Here is a 24,296-nt window from a genome sequence, read left to right as displayed (position 1 = left end):
CCCCCACACGCACTGAGGAACCTTCCCCAGAGAAGATTTGTTTTTGACAAAATTGGCATTTTTGAATGAAAAATATTTTGTTGAAAAATTCCTGGCCTGCTCTACCGCTCCTGGCTCTGCCTGGCTGACGGCTCCCGAAGGAGACCCAGAACAAACGCACCACTCGGCCTTCTGCCTATTTATTCGGTTTTGCTGCTTCCCGCTGGACCAAAACCCTTTTTAAAGATTACTTTATGGGCTGTTGTCATGCCTCTTCCCCTGCCTCCCGGGGACGGGTTTGGGGAGGTTTCCTTCCTGGGTTTGCAAGTTGACGGGTGATGCTCAAGAGGAAAGTAGCAGAATTAAAACAAACTTCCCTCAGTTGCACTAAACAGTCCCTCCTCGCTCCAGTTCTCTTCCCCGACAGGAAAAGGGGCCTTTGTGAAGAGGCAGATTAGTGGCTTTGCAGCCCTGGAGAGCAGAGACTCCTGGTGCGCCCCAGTTTGTCCTCACATAGCTTCCCCTCTGCCACCGTGCCCAGGCTGGAGGGAGACAGAAGTTCAGGCTGAGGTCTGTTCCGGCCTTTGTTTCTCTGCTGCAACTCCCCGCGATGGTGGAGATAAGAGCACGTTAAATGGAGTTGTGGGATGTAGGGGCCTGCCCGGTGCTTGCTGAATTGAAATTAAACTCGCTGTAAATTGGGCACTAAAGCCAAGCCAGGGCAATGCACTAGCAGCGAGCGTCTGGGGCTGGTTCTTCCTCCACACCCACTACGTAACAGCATTGGCTCCAGAGCCACTGCATCTCACTTGCTTTGGAGGGGGTCCCTTGGGCATCATCACCAGCAGCTGCTGCCACCGACGGCGCTCTGCCCGCTGTGGCACCTCTGCAGCTTCTGTCTGCAGCGGGGATTCTAGAGGCAACAGTGAGCAACTCTCCGCACAATGCCCACAGCAGAAATGGAGCCTCGCTCCTTCTCCCAGTGCTGTGCTGGGCCGTCGGACTAGTGGGAATAAAGTCAAACTATGTCGCTAAAGCAAGCTGCTAGGGCTGAATGCTCACACTAGCTCCCAGGCGTCAGGATCCATTTCCACATCCTTCGGTCGGCCACTGGAACCAGCTGCATGAACTGATCCAGTTTGTGCTTCAGAGGAAGGTTTCTCCCAGCAGCCTAGATAAAGACATCTGACACAGCCTGTTTACAGCCCAGAAATAACCTCTACCGTAGAATCAGATCTTCTCCATGGAGCTACTGTTTCTTTGTCCTCTCATGCCAGTGCTAAAGAAGTTAGCGAGACTGCTGGCTCAGCCAATCTCACAGGGGCTGGGAACTGTTCTTTGGTGTTTTCTTTACTCCTTCAGGCCCTTGGACTGATTTAATCTTAGCAGGCTCCTGATAAGAGCCGTGGTATCAGCATTAAGAAGGTTAAGTAGCTGACTCAAGAGTAAAACAGATAGCAAGTCTTACTCCTAGGAGGGCGACCGAAGACCTGGCTGAGAGTGCGGTAAAGGGCTAGCTGGAGATGGTGTTGTCACATGAGCCTGGGCAGAGGAGATTGGGAGCAGACAGTGCATCTCACGTGACATTTCTCTACTCAGCTTATTGTGTCTTCTCAAAAACCCCAGAGAGGACAGACGTACGTGTGCACAGGGGAAAAGAACAGGGAGAATCAGCCAATATAGCAACCTGCCACGCAAGTAGGATTAGACACAGGATTCACTCCAAAGCTCTCTCTTAAGGAGATGCTTATAACAACCTCGGACCCTCCCTAGGGCTTTGGCTCCAGCCACGTCTTACAGCCACATCAATTTCAAACCGAACAAGTTTGTCAATTTAAAAACTAGCTTTATTGTTTTCACTGCCCCACCATCATCAGAGCAGCTCAACTGCCATTAAAGGGAAGGCAAAACAAGCGTCAGGTCTGCAATAGCTTTTCCCATATAACCATGAAGTAATTTTCACACCCCTCATCCCATAGCTTGCTGCTGTGGTCCAACGCTGCAGTCGAAGGGTTCCCAGGACTAGTCAGCTTGTGTCACTTGGATTACTTGCTGGAGAAGAAGCTGCCAATGGCTGCACCCACTGACCCTAGTGCAGTACTTAGCCCAGCTTGAACACTTACTGAGAGTCCTACAGCACCTGTAAAGAACCGAAGGCACAACTAGTCAGTATCACGCTATTGCATTAATCTGTGGACTCTCCTAGGAGAGTGAAGTCTGCTCTTAGTCATATTAAAAAAAAAAAAAAAAAAAATCCACCCGCCGAGATCAGGGGAGTCACTCTGGATTTGCACTAGCATAACTGAGAATAGAATCTAGCCCAGCGCCTACCACTAACCCCTGTCACTAATCCTGATCAGCAGAGACCAGACTGCCTGTGAAACCTGAGAATTGATGCTTTCTGCACGGACGATGGACTCTGCTCTTTTAAGGCTGCTGGGTACAGTCTTCTTTCTTACCCAGAGCTGTGAGATGCTTGTGGTTTGATCACCTGTATTTGTTGATCTGTGCACCTCTACCGTGGTTCATTTGCATCATCCATTACTGGATGAGTCTCTGAGCAGAGGTACAGTGAACCGAGTACTGCCAGGGTTTTAGAAGTTGTGCCAGCTCTCCCATCTCTTTCCCTCTCAACTGCTACTTAGCGGCATAAAATAAATCCTTTGAGCGTTTAAACCTAAACCCGTGGATTAGGTCTAGTTCCTGCAGCACCCCAATGCAATAGCTCCTTGCATACAGCTGTGTTGGGATATGTACAGCATCCTTTCCTTCATTTCTGATTGCTTGAGCTGTGGGTTCAAGAAAGCGCCTCCCTCCCTGCTCACCCCCCTGGTAATCTGGGCTTCTTCTTTTACGTGCAAGTGCTGGAAGGCATGGAGCACCAGAGCCTGGCCTGACAGTTTTAGAGAAGTTAAAAAGTGATACTTGTGTGTGTTCTGTGTTTTACCAGCGGGATCAATGCTGCTTATTTCAATGAGGCCAGGCCCATGCCAACCAGATCACCACCAGCACCCGCGTGTTACAGAACATGGGGCCCTCACCCTGCAGGTCACGTATTAGCAAGGTTGATTAGCAACAGCTTTGGTCAAATAGAGACTGGGCTCTTCCTTGGACAGGAAAATAAGAGCCTGTGTGGAAGCGGCAAGACCACTTCCCGTAGTGAGCTGTATGCCAGGCATGCGAGCGCCAGGAGCACGACTGAAGGAGACGTCAGCTCCTGCCGTCCCGTAGGTTTACCAGCCGATTGCAGTCCGGCCACAAGGCTCCCAGCCGCCACTCCTCCTCCGTTGGCTATGGCAGCTGCGGACATCATCTTGGCAGCAATCGACCCAGCTGCAATTCCTGCCCCGGTAAATCCTGCCGCCCAGATTACTACTGGGGCACCAATGACTGCAACTCCTGCATTAGACACGGCTGTGTTAAACACAGGATGGGCTGCAAGGCCAGGTCTACACCCCACACTTACAACCGGTATGACGACACTGTACAGGGGCATTGTAGCAATCAGCCAGGTGTCCAAGCCACTCCCCATTCTCCTGACAGCTGCTTTTAGCCATTGTCAGGCCTTTGCAGGAACCTAGCATAAGTAGGCAGCCGGGAGGAGGAGGGTTAGACGTCTACACGTGGAGTGGGCCTGACACTCTGCTCTCTCTGAACATGCTGGGGCAGATGTCTGTGAAAAATAGGAAGTCCGGATAGATTTTAGAACTGCAGTTCCAGGGAATCTAGCTATTAGAACAACAATTTTTTCTTTTAGTGACACATCTGCCCAGTGCTTTAGTGCTTCTGCCCGGTGATTGATTTCGTTTGGTCAGCAGTGTAACCTTTTCTTGGTAGACGTGTCTCTGTAATTTTGGGGAGGTAGGGAGTCTGAGTCAGCGGATCGCTTCGTGGACACATCAAAAGATCTCCAGGCACAGATGGAAGGACCGGCCATCCAGAAATCTGTGACCAAATCACCCAAAGATGGCCTCAGACTTGTAGGGGTAACTATCAAGGGCCCTGACTTCTGGGGCGCTCTAATCACCTGTTGTATTGTGTTGCTTAAGGCTGATACGTGGCGACAGTGATGAAGGTAATTTCGAGGGGGATTGCCGGGCGCCAGAAGTAAAGCTTTTTTTTAAGTCATAAGCATTTGGTTCTGAGCTGTCTTTTGCTAGCCATGTAACAGGAGGATGGACTGTGTTTCCTGGTGTATGGCCTGATACCAGCTTGCAGAGACTAAAACTTACTGGGTTAAGGAACCCTGGGTAACAACATTGCCCAGGGTTGTGCAAATCCACCCCCCTGAGCAATGTAGTTACTTTGACCGAACCGCGGTGTAGACAGCCAGAGCCAGCGCTAGACTTGCTGGGGCCCAGGGCAGAAACTAAGGAGTTGAAGCCCTGGCGCACGGGGCTAAGTCGAAACCCGACCAGTAACTCGAAACTTAGCTTTACGAGGTCCCCTGGGATGTGGGAGCCTGAGGAATTGCCCAGCTTGCTACTCCGTAATGCTGGCCCTGTAGACATCACTACATCGAGAGGAGAGCTTCTCCCGTCGACAGCACTACTGCCTCTCGCGGAGGTGGATTAACTACACCGATGAGAGAAGTTCTTCCGGCGGCATACCAGCATCTTCACTAAAGCCCTCCAGGGGCCCAGCTGCACTGGTGCTGCTGCAGCGCTCTACGCATAGACAAGCCCTTAGACAGGCTTCAGCCAGAAGAACGTCCATGAATCAGCTCCCACCCACCAGAGCTGCACGTCCTAGACTCCCAGAAAGGGCTACAGGGACCACTGGAGAGTCAGACCAGGCAAGGCAGATCACCTGCACAGCCATGGCTAGGACACCCCATGAGTGGAGGGCCTTCAAGAGAAGAGACGTTCTGCAAAATAGGCTCAGCCCCACATGGGCGCACAGGCGGCATTTCAGCAGTGCCAAGTTCACATGCAGATTTCCGCTCGCAGGTCAATGACTCCACTCTTCCTCCGGAGCCCCTGCAGGCTCACCGGGACAGAGTCAAGCAGCCATTGAGGGGTCCCTGCTCCCTACAGGCCGGCACGTGTGGTCACCTGGACTCTCTTTGCCACTGCTCAGCGGGACACCTGCACTGCCGGGGGAGAAGCAGTGCCACAACAATCTCTGGATGAATAAGTGCTTTGAATTAGCCCCTCACCTACTCCGATCGCTGCTCCAATCGCTGCTCCTTTTCCTTTGGCACCAGACTCTAGAGAAGGAGAGGATTTGCTTCACTACAATGAAATTAGCAAATGTTAAACACATACACACAGTGCAGCTACCTCCATGGTCCAGGCTGGTTTCTAAGTCTCTGGCTACATGGCTGGATTTTACTCCGCTACAGTTATCAGCAAGTCCTTCCCTTCCATACCAAACAGGACACATTTACCCAACAGATCCACTTTCTGAAGGGTTCCTTTGTACTCCTTGTTGAGGAAGGCCTCTGACCTGCCCAAAGGAGGAGACTGGAGCCAACGAGAGCAGGAAGATTGTACAGGCTTTCCAGGAACTGTGGACCGGGTAAGAGCAGCAGAAGAAAAAGGCAGAGAGTTTCAGATGCTGCAGAAAATGCATAAAAAAGCAGCAGTGGATTCTAACCCATTCTGAGCACGCCCTCCTTGAACACCGCTCAGGAGGCATTCAAAGCAGATTTGCCTCAGCATTGTCTGCTCGGAGTGGTGACAGACGAGCACAGAATGGTTTTCCTTACAGCTCTCCCAACAAATTCACCCACCACTGGTGTCTGCTGCAGAAGCGTGTCTACACCACAGAGCTGCCTTGCTTGGCCCATCTCAGTGAACACCTCCCGATTCAGGCCAGCCTGCAGCACGCAGTTGTCGGCTGTGACTCCCTGTGTCCCCACTAGTATGCATCCAGTTGGGTTAGATGCAAAGGCTTCTGGGGACGCATCCCATGGCTCACAGCATCATTAAGAACTGCACCATTCTCCCTAGGCATCGTGGGAGAACTTCTCTCAGGTCCCCCCAGGAGGGGAGCAGACTGCAGAGATCTAAAACCAGGAAACTCCCATAATCCACCTGGCTCCAGAAAGCCAGCAGGAGGATGGCATGGATCCTGCCCAGAGCACCACCACCACCATGCTGGCGGCAAGCAGCCATTTTTATAGAGCTACTGACATCTGAGAGAGGCAGAAGAAGCAGGTCCAGCAGAAGGCAGCAGCAGGGCACCCCAGCAGCAGCATTGCCCAGAGAATGGCCAGGGGTGATGTTGACAGGAGAACGCGTCAGCTACAGGCAGAGCTTCAGGAGGCAACTAAGAAGATATGGAGAATGGTTAGACTGGAGCAGGTTCAAGAATCTGAATCTTTACAGGCAACCTTCTGCTAGGCATCTAGAGCCTGGCACGTCCTGTACTCACCCGCTTGCTTTGTGTGGTGGATATAAGAGCAGTTTATAGATGCAGTGGCAAACTGCTCAGTTTTGGTGCATCTCATGGATAAATCAGCGTAAGGAAGGTCATTAACTGAATAAATGCAAGAGGCAAATTTTTTTTTCTAATGTTAGATCATCCCAGAGAGGGATATTTCAACACCCGTTCTAATGAAGGGCTAGCAGTTGGCTTGTCATTATCTGTACATAACAGAACGTGAAAACGCCACGTAGTGCAGCATCACCAGATTAAAGGAAAGGAGCCGTTTGCCCACAGACAGCACCAAAGTGAATGCTCTACCGGAGTTCTGCAACCCAAGTCAAGCCAAAGAGACCCTGGTGTTCTAACGACAGGTGGCAGAAGTGTCAGAGATTCTGGGGGAGGGAGGGACAAAAACAAAAACACAGATTTGGCAAGGCTAAAAACGTACACATTTGTATGGCTTTCACAGAATTGTTTGTCAACACTTCAAGAGTCAAAGAAGTTTTGATTTTGTGGTTCCACACCATTTTGTTTGGAAATTTCCTTCAAAATTTATTTTTTAAAAACAAACAACCCTCAGTCCGAACAAAGGGTCTCATTCAACACACAAAAAAAGTTCCAGAGGGGTAGCCGTGTTAGTCTGTAGACAGCAAAAACAATGAGAGGCTTGTAGCACCTTAAAGACTAACAAATTTCTGCCGGCATAAGTTTTCGTGGGCTGCAACCCACTTTGTCAGATGCATGAAGTGGAAATCACAGATAGGAGGCAGGCAGGCACGCACACACACACACTTCAGAAATGTGTTAGTCTTTAAGGTGCTACAGGACTCTTTTCTTTTCTTTTTTTTTTTTTTTTTTTTGGGGGGGAGGGGGGGGGGTAAAATCTTTCATCTTTTCAATTCACAGATATTTTAAAACAAAACCAAAACCCCACAAAGCACACACCACCTGGATTTTGGTTCAACCCCACCCCGGAAAGGGAAAAAAAAAAAAAAAGTTTTGGGGATTGCCAGCAAACTGAGAAATCCATTACCCACAGGGCTCTACACACCTAGTGGCATGGAGCATATGGTTTAGTCAGACACAGGTAGTGAGATTACACAGCAGAGTCAGTTCTCTCTTTTCCTCCCCTGCACTGGGCTTGCATGTGTGCCATGCTGCTGCTGTGACATTAGGAGCAATAAACTGCCTTCCTCCTTCCCCAAGCTTCTCGTTACAGGGAGGGGACATCCTAGGAGCAGGCAAAACGTGCTGTGCACCAGTGCCGTGTTATCGCATTCCTGACCTTTGGGCAGGCTTTCTTCTGCTGCCTTTGTGGCTACCCTTGGACGCTCACTGGGACACGTTCCTGGTTTATGATCAGAGATTCAATAACTTGCTGTGCATTGGTGATCATGCAAAAATCCCGCCTGGCTTTGCTTTCTGTGCTAGAGAGAGACAGGCCTCCTGTGCCTTGCTTCTGAGATGTGCTTATTTCACAAGACACTGTGGCTAAACCAGAGCTCCCGTGCTGTCTGCAGTCTGACTTTTAATGGTCTCCCACCCTCCTTCAAATCGGTTTGGGGATGTGCGTTCCAGAGTGGGAGAGGGGAAAGCTGGAAGCTGTATCCGTCATTAGTCATTACGTCCACCTCTTTGATCAGAGTGCAACCCCCATAACATGCAATGGCCGTGCGCATCACCCATAAGCATAGTCAGTGAGGGCACTTACTAGCCTCACTGGGTTCTGGTTCTTCCTCATCGTCGTCATCTGTCTCAGCCGGTTCCTCTTGGTCCGGCAGCTCTTGATCCAGCAGCTCTGGGACAGGATCTCCGGCTGGAGGCGAGTCCATCTCATTCCAAGGAAGGTCCAAAGCAGCAGGTACCAGTTCAGCACATGGTGATTTATCCACCTTGTCATCCATCTCCGGAGCAGAAACCAGAACTGGCCACTGATGGAGGACCTGCATTGCCAACATGACCTGGGTGTGGAGTTCAGGGCAGGCTCATCGCTTACAAATGGGGAGTCAGTGGAGGCCGGGGGGAGGGGGGGTGTTTCCAGGGGGATTGTGGGAAGGCTTGGGAGGACTCCTTTGCATCAACAGTCAAGTCATGGTGTTTCCATTTGGCAACACACTCTCCACTGAGCAGCGATCAATTCAGCCTAACTAAATCAACTGTAGGGGGCCAGCTGGGGTAGCTCCCAGAGGCACACAATTTGGGGGTATTTTGTGTCTGGATGGGGGACAAAGGAGAAGGAGGAGAGACTTTTGACTTCGAGGTGGATCTCTAGGGCAGACAGAGACGGAGAGGGGAAGCCCAACTCACTCGACTGCCGCCCACCCGGTCCCAGGCACTCTTGCCAACGTGTAGCCTATGGAACTAGCCTGCTTGCTTGCATTATTTCAATTGAAAAATAGTAATATTATTGCTGAACATAATAATCCATGGGGATTAATGAGTCAGGTTTTTAATGAGGAAGTGGAACAAAAGAAAAAAAAAAGTTAAAAAGGTGAAAGGAATTGCGGTAGACTGTTTGTTAACAGCTTGTAGTGCACTCGGGCAAAAAATAAATCAAAAAATAAAGTTACTTAAAAAAGCTCAGAAAGCTCTGGAAGAAAAAGAAAAAGCTAACCAAGAGTTGACCACTCGGCTAAGTGCGGTCCGATTAGCAATGTATAAACAAACACAGGAAGTGGAAAAATTAAAGCAGGGTTGGTGTCAAATGAAGGAACAAGCAGTTGCTAGTAAAAAAGCACTAAAGGAATATAAATTAGAGCGTGGTAAGCTGGTAGATCAAATCAGTAAGTTGAAAGGTTTATTAACTGGTCATGAATCAACGCAGAGGTTGTTATCAGATCAAATCAGTGAATTGGAAAAGAAAAAGGAAATAAATCAGCCCGCAGCTAAGAGCTTTTTGGTAGAAAAGGTGAGCATAGAAGTGGCACAAAGATTAAAGATGGAGGATATGGTTCCTATCCCTATTGGTATGGTAGACCCGCTGGATAAAAATCAATGTGCAGGACCAATTACTAGGAGTAAGGCGAGAAAATTAAGTCAATCTAACACAGTACCTGTAGAACCAAACCTGATTGCGTCTCAGGAACTGCAAAACAGTTGTAAGCAGTCTGTTAGAAGAAAAGGGAAGTCAAAGAGTGGTACAGCAAGAGGAGAAGTTAGACGTCATCTCAAAGGCGTTGACTGGTATATCGGATAACAAAAATAAAGCAAAAAAGGAGGAGATATCTTCTCTTCCGTCAACATCTGCTATTGGTACGGAAGTGAATGTACCTCTTGAATCTGTGATTATTCAGGGCTTGGAAACTGCTGTTTTTCAAGTGACTCAAGCAGCTAGTGCTTGTGATATAGTAATTTCTAGATTACAACAAGAAGCAATACAACAGCGCAGGGATGTTATCTCTGTATCCCCACCTAATGTTACTTGGGCACCATATGATTCTAAAGTTTTAGCCCCTTTAGGTAGACGTTTGGTATCATTTAAACGATCACAAACACTGCCTAAATCCCTTAAATTTCGTAAACCAAAAACACCCCCTTGGTATATGTTGGTATGTCCTAGTATACCTGTAAAGCATTCAACTACATCTCTTCAGAAGCTAGGAAATGTTCTACGCCAGTATGGGGAAACTTTAAATGGGAAACGTAAAAATTTAATGGAAAGCTATTCTAATCCATTAACTACCCTAGAAAAATATTCAGCAGAAAGCTCTAATGGTTCTAATGAAGAACATACAAATCAAAATAGAAGAAAAACTTCATCTCCCAAATTGGGAAATCAAACCCCAAAAATTATCAAATCAAATTCAGATTCAGATTGTCCTGTGGCAGTAGTTACAGATATTAAAACCCTTAATTTGGTGGCTAAGCAAATAGGAATAATGGAGGACAGTTCTGTTGCAGTACATGCACAACATGTACAGGAAAAGGCAAAAGTGTTTGAATTACCAAAAAAAACTGGGTTAAACTCCTACAGCTCCTACAGCTTGAGAAATTAGACATCTCTTTCAACCAAGTCCAGGAAGGGTGTGAGTATACTAGTTTAAAGCATATCATAGATATATCTATCAAATAAGTCTTTACCTTTAAGATTGTATTAATCCATTATCAATTTGATTATTCATTTTATTTTCTCTATATTAATCATTTGTTTATTATTTTTGTTATTTTAATAAATTTATAAAATTATACAAATCCAGGTTATCACTGGAATTCTTCCTGTGTTGTACCCGGTGTCCTTATAAACTTACCTGAAGCCTGATTTAGGACACGAACCTCATGATCCTTTAATTAGAGCAATTGGCAAACTTATTACCCTATTCAATAAATTAATAACTATAAAATCAGGCTACAAACGTGACGGCTCAGATCAAGTGACCTCATTCTGTTCGGTACCGAGGGGGGTGGGTCAGGCTAGTCGTTATCTCATCGGGGCCTCCAAGTGCCTGAGCCCGGGGGCAGCTGCCTCCAGGGATGTCCCTCGGGGGCGGGAGATGAGGTGGCATGCCAGACGGGGGGTTTACAAGCCAGGAGTCCCTGGCTCCCAGGCCTGCATTCAGACCACACCTCCGCGCAGGGAACTCTGGCATGGTTGGTATCTGGAACAGGTGCTTATTGCTAGAGAGACACAAAACCAGCAGAAGGCCATTGACTGCAGTGGAATAACACCCAACTCACACTGTTGCATCAGGAGCCCACATTTCTATTGCTTAAATTAACCCCATACCAGCCACAGGCACAGATGTTTCCTCACAGCAGCCCCACTGGGCAGCACTGGACTGGCAGGTTTCCTGGGCTCCACCCAGGCCACGGGCGTCCTGGCTGCCTTCTAACTACGAAAACGTCACCGATTGTCTGGGAGGGTCACAGTCCCTGTTGGACGCTCCTGTTAGCCGAAGGGGCGCAGAGATCGTGACCACTCATGGAGAGGGGGCCTGGATCCGCAGCCAGCCCCAGCCCCGGCTTGGTCAGCCTTGAGCCGGGAGCTGGGCATGCAGTTAGTGGGCGCCTCAGGACGTAGCTCCCTCAGTCCCCACTGAGCGAGTCCATGAGCGCCCACGCACACCAGCGCTGTCCTCACAGCAGGGCATCGGCGGGGCTTACCGGCCTACTCAGGCCACAGGTTGCTAGGGGTAACTCACCTGCACCCCACACAGCGCTCCCTGTGCCACTCCCTGGCCCCCAACTCACTGCAATCCTGGTCCGGCCACTGGGTTACTAACGCGCAAGGAACCACAGATCTATTGGAGGGGGGCTCGGGTGACACCCCCCCCCCAACCCCTCCTTTCTGCTCTTTTCTTCCCCCCCCCAGCTAGGCATAGAAAGACATGTTGGGACGAAGCGACACCTTGCGATTTGCTGCCTCAGCGGGCAGGAACAGGAGGCAGGAAAGACGCGGCTCCCCATCCACGGGCGGCTCTTACAAGGGTCTCGTCCTCTGTAGCAGCAGATGCACCAAGGGGGCACGTGGCTTTTCTGAAGCCGCTTGCGACGTCTCACCTGTGCAAGCAGGGCAGGGCAGCCCGGGCCCACGACTCAGGACACTCACACCCCCTGCAAAGCTGGGGCAAGGAGCTTTAAGCTGGCAGCAGAAGCGATATTTAAAATTTAAAAAAAAAAAAAAAAAAAAAAAGTTGCCCAGGTTTGAATTCTGCTGCTCGAGGCCGAGGGGAGAGGAGAGCGCTCAGCCCCTCCTTGGGGCGAGGACATTTAGGCATCCCAAGATTAAAAGCTTTGGCTGGAGGTCCAGGGAGGTGGTACCAGCTTCTAACACGTTAAAGGGACAGCAACCTGTTTATAGGCCACTGGAGTGCGTGAGTGTGACAACAAATGCTAGCGTGGTGAAAAGCCCACCCCGAAGCTGTGCCTTTAAGCTGAAGTTTGTGAACTGTCTGCAATCCACGTGGCTAAAAATAAGCCTACAGAACCCAGAGGCAGCACAGGGAAGAGATTTAGCTTTATCAGGGCAACTGAAACATGGACAACCAGTCCACACTGAAAGCCAGAGGAGGGTGTAGGAGACAGACAGGCTGTGACAGACAGAGCTAGTATTCCTAGATCTTATCCTCCCCACCCACCTCCACCAACTCCCAGTTGGCAAATCATGCAAACATCTTGCACCAGCCTCTTCTATTGCATCTTGCACCAGCTCCTTCAGACACGCAGCAGGAGCAAGGGAAAGAAAACAGCTTTCATGTCAGCCCACCTTGCAACTGCCCACCCCACCGAGCAATCCGACTGCCCCACAAGTTCCTGCAGACAGATTCAAATACACAGCGAGAATGTCTAGCACTGCCAATACCTCTGCCCTGCAATTCAGCACAAGGACCCTTCGGAAGAGTCCCAACTCACCTGCCTAGATTGTTTGCTCTCAAACAAACACCACAGCCTGCTACACACCCCGTTAAAGATGCTTGCACAAACCCTTCAGCCCTGATAACAAGGCTGACTGCAATGATTCCCGCTTCCCAGCCCAGCCCAGCTCAGCTCAGGGGAAACGTGTGGTAAATGGCACCACCTGTGCAAGACAGAACTGGATTTGAAAAGCTGTGTCAGGTTTAGTCATTGAAGGCAGTATTAGTAACGGGATAAGGAGCTCGCTCTGCTTACAGTAGGATCCCTTCACGCAGGACAGCTAGTTCGCCTCCCATTTCTGTTTAAACTAGTCTCCCTTCCAAGCAGACTGGCTCAGAAGAGTCCCTAGCCCCAGCCAGCATTAGCAAAGTGCTCAGCCATTGCACGTGTCACTTACCCTTAGAGCCAGCAAGTGCCCAAAAGGAGAGAACACGCCAGCTATTCTAGAGAGCCCAGGAGTGAGCGCCAGGGAGTTGGCTTTTATGTGGCTATCTCGGGCTAGAGGAACGCACAACCTATCCCAAAGGCAAAGTAATCATTAGGGAATGCCTCCTCCCTTTAACCTCCCCCATGCTTGACACAGAATGAGCAGGACTTCTTTATCATTAATGGCCTTTGCACACAACCCCCCCCCCCTTCTTGAGTCTCTCCCCCTGTGACCAGGTGGTATAGTCCATATACTTTCTGATTAGGTGTTTAATTCCACTAGGCCAAGGCTGGGCAGTACGGTGAATGATTAAGGCAGTAGCTGTCTGCCCAGTAAACACGGTGCGAAGGTGACCTGGAAAGCGAAAAGGAACATGGGGCTTTGCTTTCATTCTTTATGGCGGATAAAAAGGGCTAAAAGAATGACAGATTTTGCTGGGGGTTTGGTTGTTTTACATTAGAAATTAAGGTCTTGTTTAGCCTACATGCAACTAGAGAATGAGTGAAATGGTGACCACACAAGAGGGCAAACATTTAGCAAGCAAAAGAGGAAAAGATTTGGAGTCAGACTGCTTACGGCTTTGATGTTAATTCTCTATTTAATTCTATTGCCCAATAAACACTTCGGAGAAAGGACGTCTTTAAAGACTCAGCACCCCCACCTCTTCGGTTAAATGTAGGCTCCGATCCAGGGTCCACCTCGGCCAGTGTCCTGGCCTCCATTGAATTTGACTGGGCTCCTGGCCCCAAAAACCTCCTGTGGCAGTGAGTTCCACAGTCCAATTACGTGTTGAACAAAAGACACAAGGAAGCTCCCAGCATAACGCTCTGAAAGCCCCCGGGAGTCCTCCAGCATTACCATCACAGCCCGTCTTCACATGGCTGACATTTCTAACGTTAGAAACAAAACGCGGGCAGAGGGAGTGGGGGAGAACCCTTTCAGGCCATCTCTATCCACTGGACAGAATCGAAAAAGGGACAGAGACCGAACGGCCAAACTCCCCTTGCCGGTCACAATTAAATAACTGTACAGCTTTGCCTGCTTGAGACCTGGGTAAACCAAGCTCCCAGGTCGAAGGCTGAAGCTGGCTACTACACACACCCCTCGACATAGCTTTTGTAAGGAATCCCAGAGGAGGGGTCCCTTGGCAAAGGGAGAGATCTTGCCCCAAACCACTGTCCTCCCATGACTCTTGGAGCTCCTGTCTTCCTGCCCCAGGGGACGGGGAAGGAGCTGGATCCTATGAAAACACCCTGGTGCCTCCAAGCTGCCCTGTTCTCCCATGTCTCGTTCTTCCCAGGCACAGCCGGCACATGACACACGTACACAGCACGCCGCACACGCGTGATGTCCATCGCCTGGGGACGGGGGGAGATGAGGATGGCGTGTGCGCCACTACAGCTGGTTGAAGGGGACCAAATCCAGTTCCAAATTGATCTGGTTCCTTTTTACCAGCCCCAGGGGCACACTCTCTCCAGGGCCCTGTCCCACGCCGGGTCTTCCTCCAGTGGAAGCCAGTGCCCACGGGACGTGAGGGTCCCAGCCCAGAGATACATACTTCTTAACATTCCATAACGCCAGCTGACTCCCTATGGGCATATGAAGAAGTATGTAGGGTTGGGAGGGAGGGGCTGCTCCTCCAGGCCATGCACCCGGCAGCCCCCATTGGCGCTCGGTTTGCTGCCGTCACCCCCTGGTCTGGGCGAGTCGTGCCTCTAGCTGTGCGGGCAGGATGGGGGTGTGTGCGCAAATCATCTTCTGGGCCCTTGCTGGGATGCTGGGGGGCAAGTCCCCCAATGTACCGGCTCCCTGCAACATGCACAGGGCTCGCCAGTCAGGATCAGCACCTACCACCATCTCCAGGCTGCCTTCCAGTGAGCCTCCTGGACTGGAAAGATCCCGTCTCCTAGAGACTCCAAGGCAGCTGCCCCCAGTTCCCCTCTGCTCCAGCATCTGCCACGGGAGGCCCATTCTGGACCCTGAAAAGAGAACGTAATGAAAGAGCAGCACTTTAGAGCCTGGGGAGAGCTCTGTCCCCTTGCCCTGTTGTGTGAGCATCACGTGGGCAGGAGGGTGCCGGGGGCTCCTCATGGCCGGGACACCCACCACTCTGCAATAGCGAGTGTCCTTGGGGAATTCAGCCGTGGTGCGTGCTGGGGGTGGGGGGATTTGGGGCTGTCGTGTCTCCCTCCGGATCACAAAGTTCCCCAAAGCCACATGGAAGACTGGGCGGCAAACCCAGGGCTTGTGTCTCTCTGATCCGGCTCTTGCATGTCTGTCCGCAGGCTGATCATGCTCCAGCCTGCGGTACTGACTTACTCTGTGAGCCTGCCCGCCTCAGGGCTGCACTAGGGATGGTGGGGGAGCAGCAGCTGCAGCTGCTCCAGCTCTATGAAGCTGTGCCAATGACCAAGGGGATCTGCCCTGGAGATCCTGCTCCAACTCCTCCAAAAGCACCTGGGGTTAGGAAGCCTCAATTTTGCCCATTCCCTCCTTCCCATTCTCCATCCCACGTGCCTTTCTGTCTGCCCATCGAGGGTCACAGTTTTCTATCTGTCCCAAGGGGCTTCATTCAATGTTTGCAAAGCACTATGGGCCCCTCTGTGGCAGGTGCTTTAGAAAGGCAACGTAGGGGCTACAAACCCGGCTGCTGCAGTGCGTGTGCGCGTGTGTTTCTATGCATGCACACGTGTGCATGGGCAGGTATAAAATGGGCACCGCTGCCCTCTACTGAAGAGAATCAGACTGCTAGAGCGTGTGTCATTGTCCCTATAGTGCTAACACTTACAGAAGATGTTTTTCCTCTTCAAGGCAGGGGGGCCTGTGCTTTCAGAGCAAGAAGATGGAGGTCTCTTCCTGATGCTGAGAGCGGCTGCGGTGCATAGGACGGTGTCAAAGGTCCCGGACCAGTCAATGATTCATTGCACCATTTATTATCTCCCCCACCCATCTCCATTAAAAGTCACCTCCCAAAAGTAACCCAGCAACATTAAAACCCTTGTCCAAACCAGCCTAATTTTTCATGGGCTGACGCCATGTTTTTACCAGCCAGGCAGCAAGCCCCACGTCCCACCATCTCTGCTCCGCTCCGGGACATTATTAATTGTGCAGCTCTAAATGCTATTGATCCCTTCCCTGGGGTGGGGTGGGCGGGCAGGCGCGTCTGGCTGTAAAAGCTGAGCAAGAGGAAACGTCTCCTGAGTAACCTCGTGGTGCTGCCAGAGCTCCGCTGACTGTCCCTGGAGTCGGGGCTACTTCCAGGCGATGCTGTTACCCACAAGGGGACGAGGGATGGGTGTCGGGATGGGCCTGGGGGGGGGACTTGCTTGCAGTCTGACACTTGCCTGTGGGAGAGGCCAGGGGGTGGCGCCTTGTCCTTTATCGCAGTGCTTGGGCAGGGGGAATGGCTGGCTACAGAGACGCTCGAGGTCATGAGTTCAAATGCAGCAGGGGGCTGCCGCTTGGACTCTAATAGAGAACATCGTAGCACTCCAGGGGGCATGAAAAACGCGGTGCTTTGGGGGTGGAAGGGAACCCTCCTAGCTGGGCGCCGGTCAGTCGGGCAGGTGTCTTGTGCTAGCGTTACAAAAGTGCTCTGTGTCTGCACAGCTGTCCACACACACGGCGCCAGCAGACGGCATGCTGGAAAAATGCAGCCTGGTGCTGGGCTTTGGGAGCCGCTCAGACATGCTCTGGGGTCTGTTAGGCGCTGATATGAGGAGCTAACGGACACCAGGTTACTATAAGGATGGTCTCGCCTGGCTGTTTCGCTATCATTCAGGCTGATGCTCTGCCTTTTTCGGGGGGAGCAGCTCTAAGCATTTTGCCCGTGTCATTAACTAATTCGGTTTTGCAGCACACCTGCCAGGGAGGCGTAGGCCTCACCCAGCACTGCAGTGCGGCCACCTCTGGAGCAGAACACAGCAGCCGCTCGGCAATACATGGCATCCCCCACTCAGTGGTTTAAAACAGGGGGTAAAGAAATGGACTTTCTGGGAAGCCGGGAGCTGTCTGTCTGTCTGTCTGACTGCAATGGCTCTGCCGGGGCCGCTGTGAGATGAGCTGGCGGTGCGGAACCCACTTCGTAGTGGCCATCAAAGCCCATCCCAGCTGCTGGCTGCCGCAGCAGAGAGGCTGTGAATTTACTGAGCCGGAGACTGGACTTCCCACCTGGACAGGAAGGGGCTGCCTCCTGGCCCAGGGGAGGCAAGTGACCTGCACCGTCACTGCCACGGCTGCACCTGCGGCGCCATCGGGCCGGCACTGCTCACCACCATGAAAAGTGAACCTCAACCATTTCTGCCCAGCCGCCAGGGGTGGCCGAGGGGCCCTGGCTGTGTTCAAATGGTGGCCAAACGGCCTGGCCAGCCAGAGAGAGACCCCTCGCCTTGCAGCTCCCCTGAGAGCAAGCCTGGGGGCTGCCGGGTTGCTGTTGGGCTGGCTGAGGGTCAAAGCAAACTGACACCAGAGCGGGGTCAGTTATGAAAGCAAAAAAAGTTGCTTGAGCCCCAGCCCCTCTCTGCTTACAAATGAAGCCCTGCCTAGGCAATATTACCGGGCTGCAGGGAACAAGCCAATGCCCCCACCCCCCCGCATTGTCTAATCCCCCGATGAGACCTCCTCTCCCTGAAGCAAAGGAGAACAGGATGGAAATGTCGACTCGGCAGAAATGCTCCCTCATTTCCCTAATGCACAGAGCAAGCGAAATCCTAGCCTGTGCCCAGCCCCCAGCTGAGCGCCCTGGAGCACGGCTCGGGCCGCAGAAAGGCCTGGCAAGCTCTAAACTTCAGAGAAACCAGCTCCGGTTCAGCCAGGAGTGACCTGGGTCACGCAGGAGGGGGTCTTTTCCTGGACTCCAGGACTGAGCCGATTCACACCTGTTTGACTGGATCCCAAAGAGTCTCTGAGCCCAGCTCGGAGCTGCCAAGCTCACCCTGGTGCCCCTCGAGGCCCCGGACCCTCTGTACGACGTAGCATTCGTGTCGCGCCAGTCCTGGGCCAGGAACCTTTGGCCGAAGCAGATCTGAGTCTAGGACACGTAGCGACAGGCGGCAGAGCCACTGGGATGCGCCTTTCACTCCGCATTCGTCCAGGCTCACATCTGCTTTGCCATAAAGGGGAAGGCCGGACTAGTGCTTAAAAGACAGAGCTGGGTGCTGGCGCCGGGGTGCTGTTTCCTGGCTCGGGGAAGGAGGGAGATTTCACAGCTGGAGCAGGGGACGGGGTTCTGTGGTGTGGCTCAGCCAGTCTCCGTCATGTTGAGCCCCACAGAGTTACCCTATTTGTAAACTAAGTTCCTCCGAACCAAACCACTCCATGACTCCTCTGCCTTCATGCCATGCTGGCCTTCCTCACCGTGCTGCACCCCGAGGCTGGGCTGACCATCGGACAATCTCACACACCAGCCCGGGGGGACGTCCAAGCCAGCAAATCCCTCCCCTCCAGGATCCAGCCTCAGTCTTACCCGACACTGGTCAGACACGACACGACAATGATGCAAACATGATACAGGAGACTCCTTGTGGACTCTGTGCGGATGTGACGTTATAGACGGATTCATGGGCGGGATCCTCAGCGGGTGTAAATCAGCCGAGTTCCCTCCCGGCCGGCGGAGCTCCACCGCTTTCCGTTAGCCAAGCGACTCTTCCTTTGGCCTGAGTCCCCCAGCAGCCAGACGCTCCCATCATGTCAGATTTTCACAAGGGCCCCACGCCCAGCGGGCACCCGGTGTGCAGGGCTCTTTGGGAAATCTGGCCCACGTGCTAATGTGATGGTTAGGGCTAGTATTCCACTGAACAAGGACCCCACGGGGTCATGGGGTGGGACGGCAGCACACCCGCACTAGCGTAATCTAACTAGATCAGGGCCCGGGGAGTTGGGGGGGGGGGGGGGCTGTGCAAACCCACTCAGAACCCTGGCTAATAACTCGGGGGCTGGGGCTGCTCCGGTACCTGGGCTGCTGTCTATACACACCCTAAGATTTACTGCGTGGGCTATGACTAGCGTGCTCCTGGTATGTTGCATACCAGAAGGCTTCTGTGCAAACTGAAATTTGCACCTCCTTATAAGGTTGTTACAGATGCATGTATCATATTGAAAAGGAACCGCAGAGCAGGGTAAACGGGTGGAGGAATGGGAGACCCAATGCAACCTGCTAGAAATCACTGGGGGAAAGATCTGTTCCTGGGCTCCAATTCTCTTCCCCTGCAGGAGTAACTCTGTTGGAGCCAATGAGGTTGCACTGGGCGAGGGGAGATTCGGGCCGGTTGGGCTAGCAACGTTTGGACCCAGGGAACGGATCGCTGAGACGAAGCCCCGGCTCCCACCCCCTGCATATAAACCCCTGGCTTCGAGGCGTGGCGGGTGACGTTAGCGCCCACGCAGAAGCTGAGGTGCCCCCAGCCAGTCCCCCCTGGCCTGTGCGGAGCAAAGAGCATGAAGGACTCTGGAGCAAGGAAAAGTCAGAGCAGACTGCACGTGCCTCTGCAGAGCTGTGTGTGTGTCGCTGCGTGTGTGTGCATGTGTGTTGCTCTGTGTGTGTGTGTCTCTCTCTCTCCCGCTCGCTGTAGCTGGGCCCACTGCCGCCCGATCCCGCCTGCACACAGTGGGTGCGAAGGGCTCCTGGCTCCACGGTCCCCATACAGGGCCGCGCTTGGCCCTGCTTCCCTGATTGGCGCCAGGCTGTGCAGCGGGGCACACCATCCCTGCAAGACCCCCACATTCCCGCACAGGCCGTTCAGGGACAGGGGAGGGACTGCTGGGGCAGTCTTGCCCCTCCGTTATGCCCCACAGGCCAGGATCAGGGGCTGGATGAGACCCCGGCCGTAGGAGATACAAAGACCCCCAGCTGGTCCCTGTGCTGGTGCAGGGGGAGTTTGCCCGGCCGATCGCCGGCCCTACCTGCCCAGCAGAGCCCTTAGCCCTGGCTCAGGCACGCTGGGGACAGGGACGCTGGAAGGGCCCAGCTTAGCAGAGAAGCTAGGAGGGCAGCAGAGGGAAACCTGCTCCCCTCTCCTCCCGCCCGCCCGTTCCTGCTCCCGGCTGCGCAGCACATTAGCTGAGCGGAAGCTGGCGCCTTGCAGTGGCTGGGCAGGGGGGGAGCCTCTGGCAATACCAGCTGCTGGGCCAGGAGCCTGTCTGCAAGGGGGCAGGTCACCCGAGGGCCCCTCTTTGGCCCTTGTCATTGTATCTCCCCAGGATGTGAATGACTTGCCCAAGGGCACATAGCCAATTGGTGCCAGCGCTGGGACGAGAACCCAGGAGTCCTGAGGCCCAGTCCCACCCCCAACCACTGCATCCCACTCCCTTGCAGCGCTGGGACGAGAACCCAGGAGTCCTGACTCCTAGCCCCTGCCCTGGGAGGGGAGGCGCTGGGTTCTCCGGCTGCTGCTGGGAAGGTGGAAGCCTGGGGAGCGTCCGAGCCCCAGCCTGAAGGGGCTGAGCCAGGCCTGTGGGTCGGGGTGAGGCTGGAGATCAGGGTTCCGGGTCAAGGCAGAATTGGGGGGTGGGGATTGATTCAGGGGCCCCACAGCGGGGGAGATAGAACAGACACCGGGAGCGCTAGGTCCCAGTTGGGGGCTGGAGTGCGGCTTGGGGGGCAGGAACACAACCCCTCTTACTGCCCCCCACGAAGAGGCCTAGCCAGGCCCTGGTTCTCAAGTGGCCCCTGAGGAGCCGCAGTGGCTCTGGCTGAGGAAGCTGGAGAGATCCCACCCCTGGGGCCCAGAGCCGGCGCCGGGACCCGCAGGGACCCACCAGGCTGCGGGGCTGGGGCAGGCTTGGCCCAGGAGGCCATTTGCTCCCTGTGGCAAGGGCCCTGCAGCAGGCAGGGGGGCCTCGGGCAAGCAGTGACTCAGCACCTGGCAGACACGGACCACACGGGGCTGCATCTCTCTGCAAGGAGCTGCCGGGTGCCCCGTGTCCATTTACTGTGCGGCTGACCCGGCTTCCGGGCGCTGCAGAATGGAGCCGGGGATCCTGTTCTGGGCGGCACCGGTGATGTTCTCGCCGCTGGTGAATTGAGGCTAGTGGCACAGGTGGGCGTGCACGGGAGACCCGGCTGTGCACGGCTAGGTCCGTCTACCGCGGGAGGGGGGTCTCTGGTACATGTCATGGCTGCTAAAAAGCCCCTGCTCACGCCAGTGCCCCGACAAAATGCTCTGAACCGGCCCCGCAGGCGGACGAAAGGGCCCTGGCAGCACCCGTAGCGGGGAGCTCTGTCACCGTGCCATCACCCCTGTTTTGCTCAAGGGGGGAGCTGCGCCCTGGGGAGTCTTTGCCACGTCCCTGCCCCTCGCAGGCTCTGGCCGGAGGGGCAGCAGGTGGCCAGTGGCCCTGGGACACCCCAGGCAGGGGGCCTGGCTACGGAGCTCAGGGAGGAACAAGGGCCCCGTGGCTCAGGGCTGAGCCGGGACTGGGGAGCGCTGGATTCAGTTGCCAGTTGGGGTCCAGGCCCGGCTCCGTCAGGGGGCTGGACCTTGCTCCCCTCGGCCTCGCCAGGCCACAGGGATGGAGGAGCCTAGGGGTCGCTGCCAGGCAGTGGGGCTGAACTCTGCCCCCCACCCAGCCCGACTGGTTACGTGGGGCGCGAGCAGAGCGGGGGGAGCCAGGCCCGCTCTGGGTGGGCCGTCCTGAGCTTCCTCCAGGCCGCTGTGGCAGCACCCCTCCCATCTGTCCCAAGGACAGCAGGGGCCTCCCCCCACGGCCCTGCTGTCGCCCCTCACTCCTGCCCCGCAGCCCCCTGCTACCGCCCCCCACCTCACACCCCAGCTTTGCCGCTGCCCCTCGGCGCCCGGGGCCTGCCCTGCTCTGCCCTGGGCTGCGCTGGTGCAGGCTGAGACCTGCTGTGCCACGTGACCTTGCAGGGGACAGGAGCCCGGGTCCCGCCCGCCTGAGCTGAGCAGCTTCAGAGAGCCGGGCTGGGAACCCAGCACCGCCGCGGAGCCGCCTGGGCTCCCCGCTTCCTTCCCGGGATGTGGTGCCCTTTGCAGCCCCAGCGCAGCACTGGCCCAGCCCCTCGCCTCTCTGGCCAGAGCCCCCAGGGGGTGGCGTGGCCCCTGTTCCCCTGCCCCGCTCCCCCTCCCAGCCTCACAGGCTGCAGCGGGCCCCGGGCAGAGCTGGCAGGCTGAGCCGGCTCCTGGTTCGGGTCCCTGCGGTTGCCCTTCAACTCGTCCAAATAATAACTGTGCCCAGGCCCCAGATTCCTCCCGGGCTGGAGCCGCCCGTGACGGTGCAGACGAGCATCTGAGCCAACAGCTGCTCCGCTCTGCGCAGCGCCGGGGGCTGCAGCTGGAGACTTGCTCCAATAAACAAGGGGCTGGAGCCAGGCCCCCGGCACCCAAGTGCCTTATTTGGCCCTCTGAACATAAACGGCCCCGCGCACTAGGGGGACGCTGGCACATCGGGGTGCCCAGCCTGCACGTCTGGGCTGGGGGCACCCTTCCAGATGAACCCTGCTGCTGAGTCACCCCCCCGCCCCCCAACCTCCTGTCTGCCCCGAGAGCTACACTCACTGCCCCAGGTAGAAGCCGGGCCCTGGGGATTTCTGAGGGTCCAAGTGCCCAGAGAGCATCGCACATGGAGAGCAGCAGGAAGGCAGAGTAACGGCGGGCCCGGGCAGGCTGCTAAAAGCAGCTCCGCTGTGGGGATTCGCACCCAGCCACCCTCCCCTCAACACACACACACACACAGACACACACACACACACAGACACACACGCTTCCCGCCCGGCCCCAGCCTGTCTATAAAAGGAAGCGTCTTTTTCCTGCTATCTCCCCAGTGCCGCTGGCCTGGCCGTGCTTTGCTAACAGAGACGTTTCCAAGTTGTACTATTCATTGCTCTGCCTCCATCGATCCGTTGTAAACCCACTGCATTAGCCACTTCATCAGAGGGACGGACGGGAAAAGAGAGAGACAAGCAGGCAGGGAGCTGGGCGCAGGGTGGGAGGGCTGGCTCCGTCCAGTGTGCGCACCCCCCTTCCCCGCCAGCTTCACAGCCCTCAGCCCCCCCAGCCCCCTCCTCCAAGAAAGCAGCTAGGCTAGGAAATTGCAAACCCCTCCTCCCCCTGCTTCAAACCAGCGCGACAATGCAACGCTGGGGCCTGCTGGATCGCTAGCGTGGCCGAGCCCCATCCGGCCCGATGGTCTTCCACCGGCATGTGCAGAACATGGCGCTCAGGAGCCCAGAAGTTAGAGCTGGGGGTCCCTTCACTCTCCCCCACGCCCACTAATGCAGGGGATGCTCCCCTGTGGCCCCTAAAGCATTTGCCTGGGGACGGGGGGTTCTGCACCCCAGTAGTGGGGAGCCCCTGCCATGCTGCTGACTTCAGACCGGTTATTTACGACTCAGGCTCCCTCCCCCACAAAGCTATTTAGAGACCTGCGCCCTAACCCTGGACCCTGCCGGGGGGGGGGGGGGGGGCCACACACACAGCGGCGCCCACCCAGCGCGCGCACCCAGTGCCAGGGTAGCGCGGAGCCCCCTGTGCTGCCCTGCAGCCCCCCACTCCGGTGCAGAGTTCGCCCAGGTCCCTGCTCCTCAGGGATGCCAACCCTGGGGCGCCTCCGCCGAGCCCACGCCAAGGAGGGGGTGGGCTAGCAGGAGGACTGCAGCCCCCTTAGCCCTGCAGGACATGTGCAGAGACAAGCCCCTTCTCCTGCCATGCATGGCTGAGAATGAGCCCCCTCCTCCCCCCCCACACACCCCCCCCCCCCACTCTGCAAAGCTGCTGCAAGGAACCAAAGCCCGAGTAAAATGAAGATTACGGTTCTGAGCATCAGTGTCTAGCGCAGAGGCTGCATCTCCGGTGCCGGAGCCGGGAGCCCAGGCACCAGCCTTGTACTAGTGAAGGTTAAACAGGCTCACCGCAGGGAAAAACCCGACTCCCCGCCCTGCAGTCCCCAGCACCCGGATTTCTGGCCCCCTCCCCAGCACAGAGCCACTTACCGTCCTGAAGGTGATTCTGCTTCTGTCTGGGGCCGGAGCGCAGGCATCCGGGAGCCGTGGTGTCGCTTGCTCATCTTGACTTTGCCACAGAACTCCTTCAGCTCGTCTGCATTCTGTTCCCGCGGAGCATGCAGCACCCTCGCAGTTCAGCTGGAGAAGTTCCTTGCGAGGGAGGGGAGGGGAGAGATTTAAAGGCAGACCCTGCCTGGCTTGCAGACACCT

At 54.7% G+C, this 24,296-nt stretch overlaps 1 protein-coding gene across 4 annotated transcripts; it reads right to left on the bottom strand.

Annotated features, from left to right (window-relative positions):
• Nucleotides 1-20: 20 nt before the first annotated feature.
• LOC137143869 (interferon alpha-inducible protein 27-like protein 1) lies at nucleotides 21-24,296 on the bottom strand. 4 transcript variants are annotated; one of them, XM_067533899.1, is made up of 7 exons: nucleotides 24,075-24,296; nucleotides 9,405-9,458; nucleotides 8,063-8,294; nucleotides 7,637-7,699; nucleotides 5,138-5,188; nucleotides 3,217-3,378; nucleotides 21-2,119 (listed from the first exon to the last, which is right to left on the bottom strand). In XM_067533899.1, exons 3-7 carry the CDS (start codon nucleotides 8,253-8,255, stop codon nucleotides 2,025-2,027), a joined length of 564 nt encoding a protein of 187 aa, XP_067390000.1. In that variant the 5' UTR covers nucleotides 8,256-8,294; nucleotides 9,405-9,458; nucleotides 24,075-24,296; the 3' UTR covers nucleotides 21-2,024. The 4 variants fall into 4 exon arrangements, with proteins under 4 accessions (XP_067390000.1, XP_067389997.1, XP_067389999.1 ...); XM_067533896.1 differs by lacking the exons at nucleotides 9,405-9,458; nucleotides 24,075-24,296 and having other exon boundaries at nucleotides 8,063-9,395; XM_067533898.1 differs by lacking the exons at nucleotides 3,217-3,378; nucleotides 9,405-9,458; nucleotides 24,075-24,296 and having other exon boundaries at nucleotides 8,063-9,395.

The sequence above is a fragment of the Emydura macquarii genome, unplaced genomic scaffold, assembly GCF_026122565.2.
Source record: "Emydura macquarii macquarii isolate MOO-44397 ecotype Brisbane River unplaced genomic scaffold, CSIRO-AGI_Emac_v2 contig_3348, whole genome shotgun sequence".
Lineage (NCBI taxonomy): Eukaryota > Metazoa > Chordata > Testudines > Chelidae > Emydura > Emydura macquarii.
The sequence above is the reverse complement of the archived record's forward strand: the minus strand, read 5'-3'. Positions and strand labels throughout refer to the sequence as shown.

Excerpts from the sequence above, each read along its gene's own strand:
- LOC137143869 (XM_067533896.1), bottom strand. The coding sequence starts at position 8,309 with ATGTTGGCAATGCAGGTCCTCCATCAGTGGCCAGTTCTGGTTTCTGCT. Across the intron at positions 7,700-8,062 it reads ACCAGAACCCAGTGAGGCTA|GAACGTGTCCCAGTGAGCGT; the intron begins GTAAGTGCCCTC and ends ATCATAAACCAG. Across the intron at positions 3,379-5,137 it reads TGGAGCAGCGATCGGAGTAG|GAGTTGCAGTCATTGGTGCC; the intron begins GTGAGGGGCTAA and ends TGTCTAATGCAG.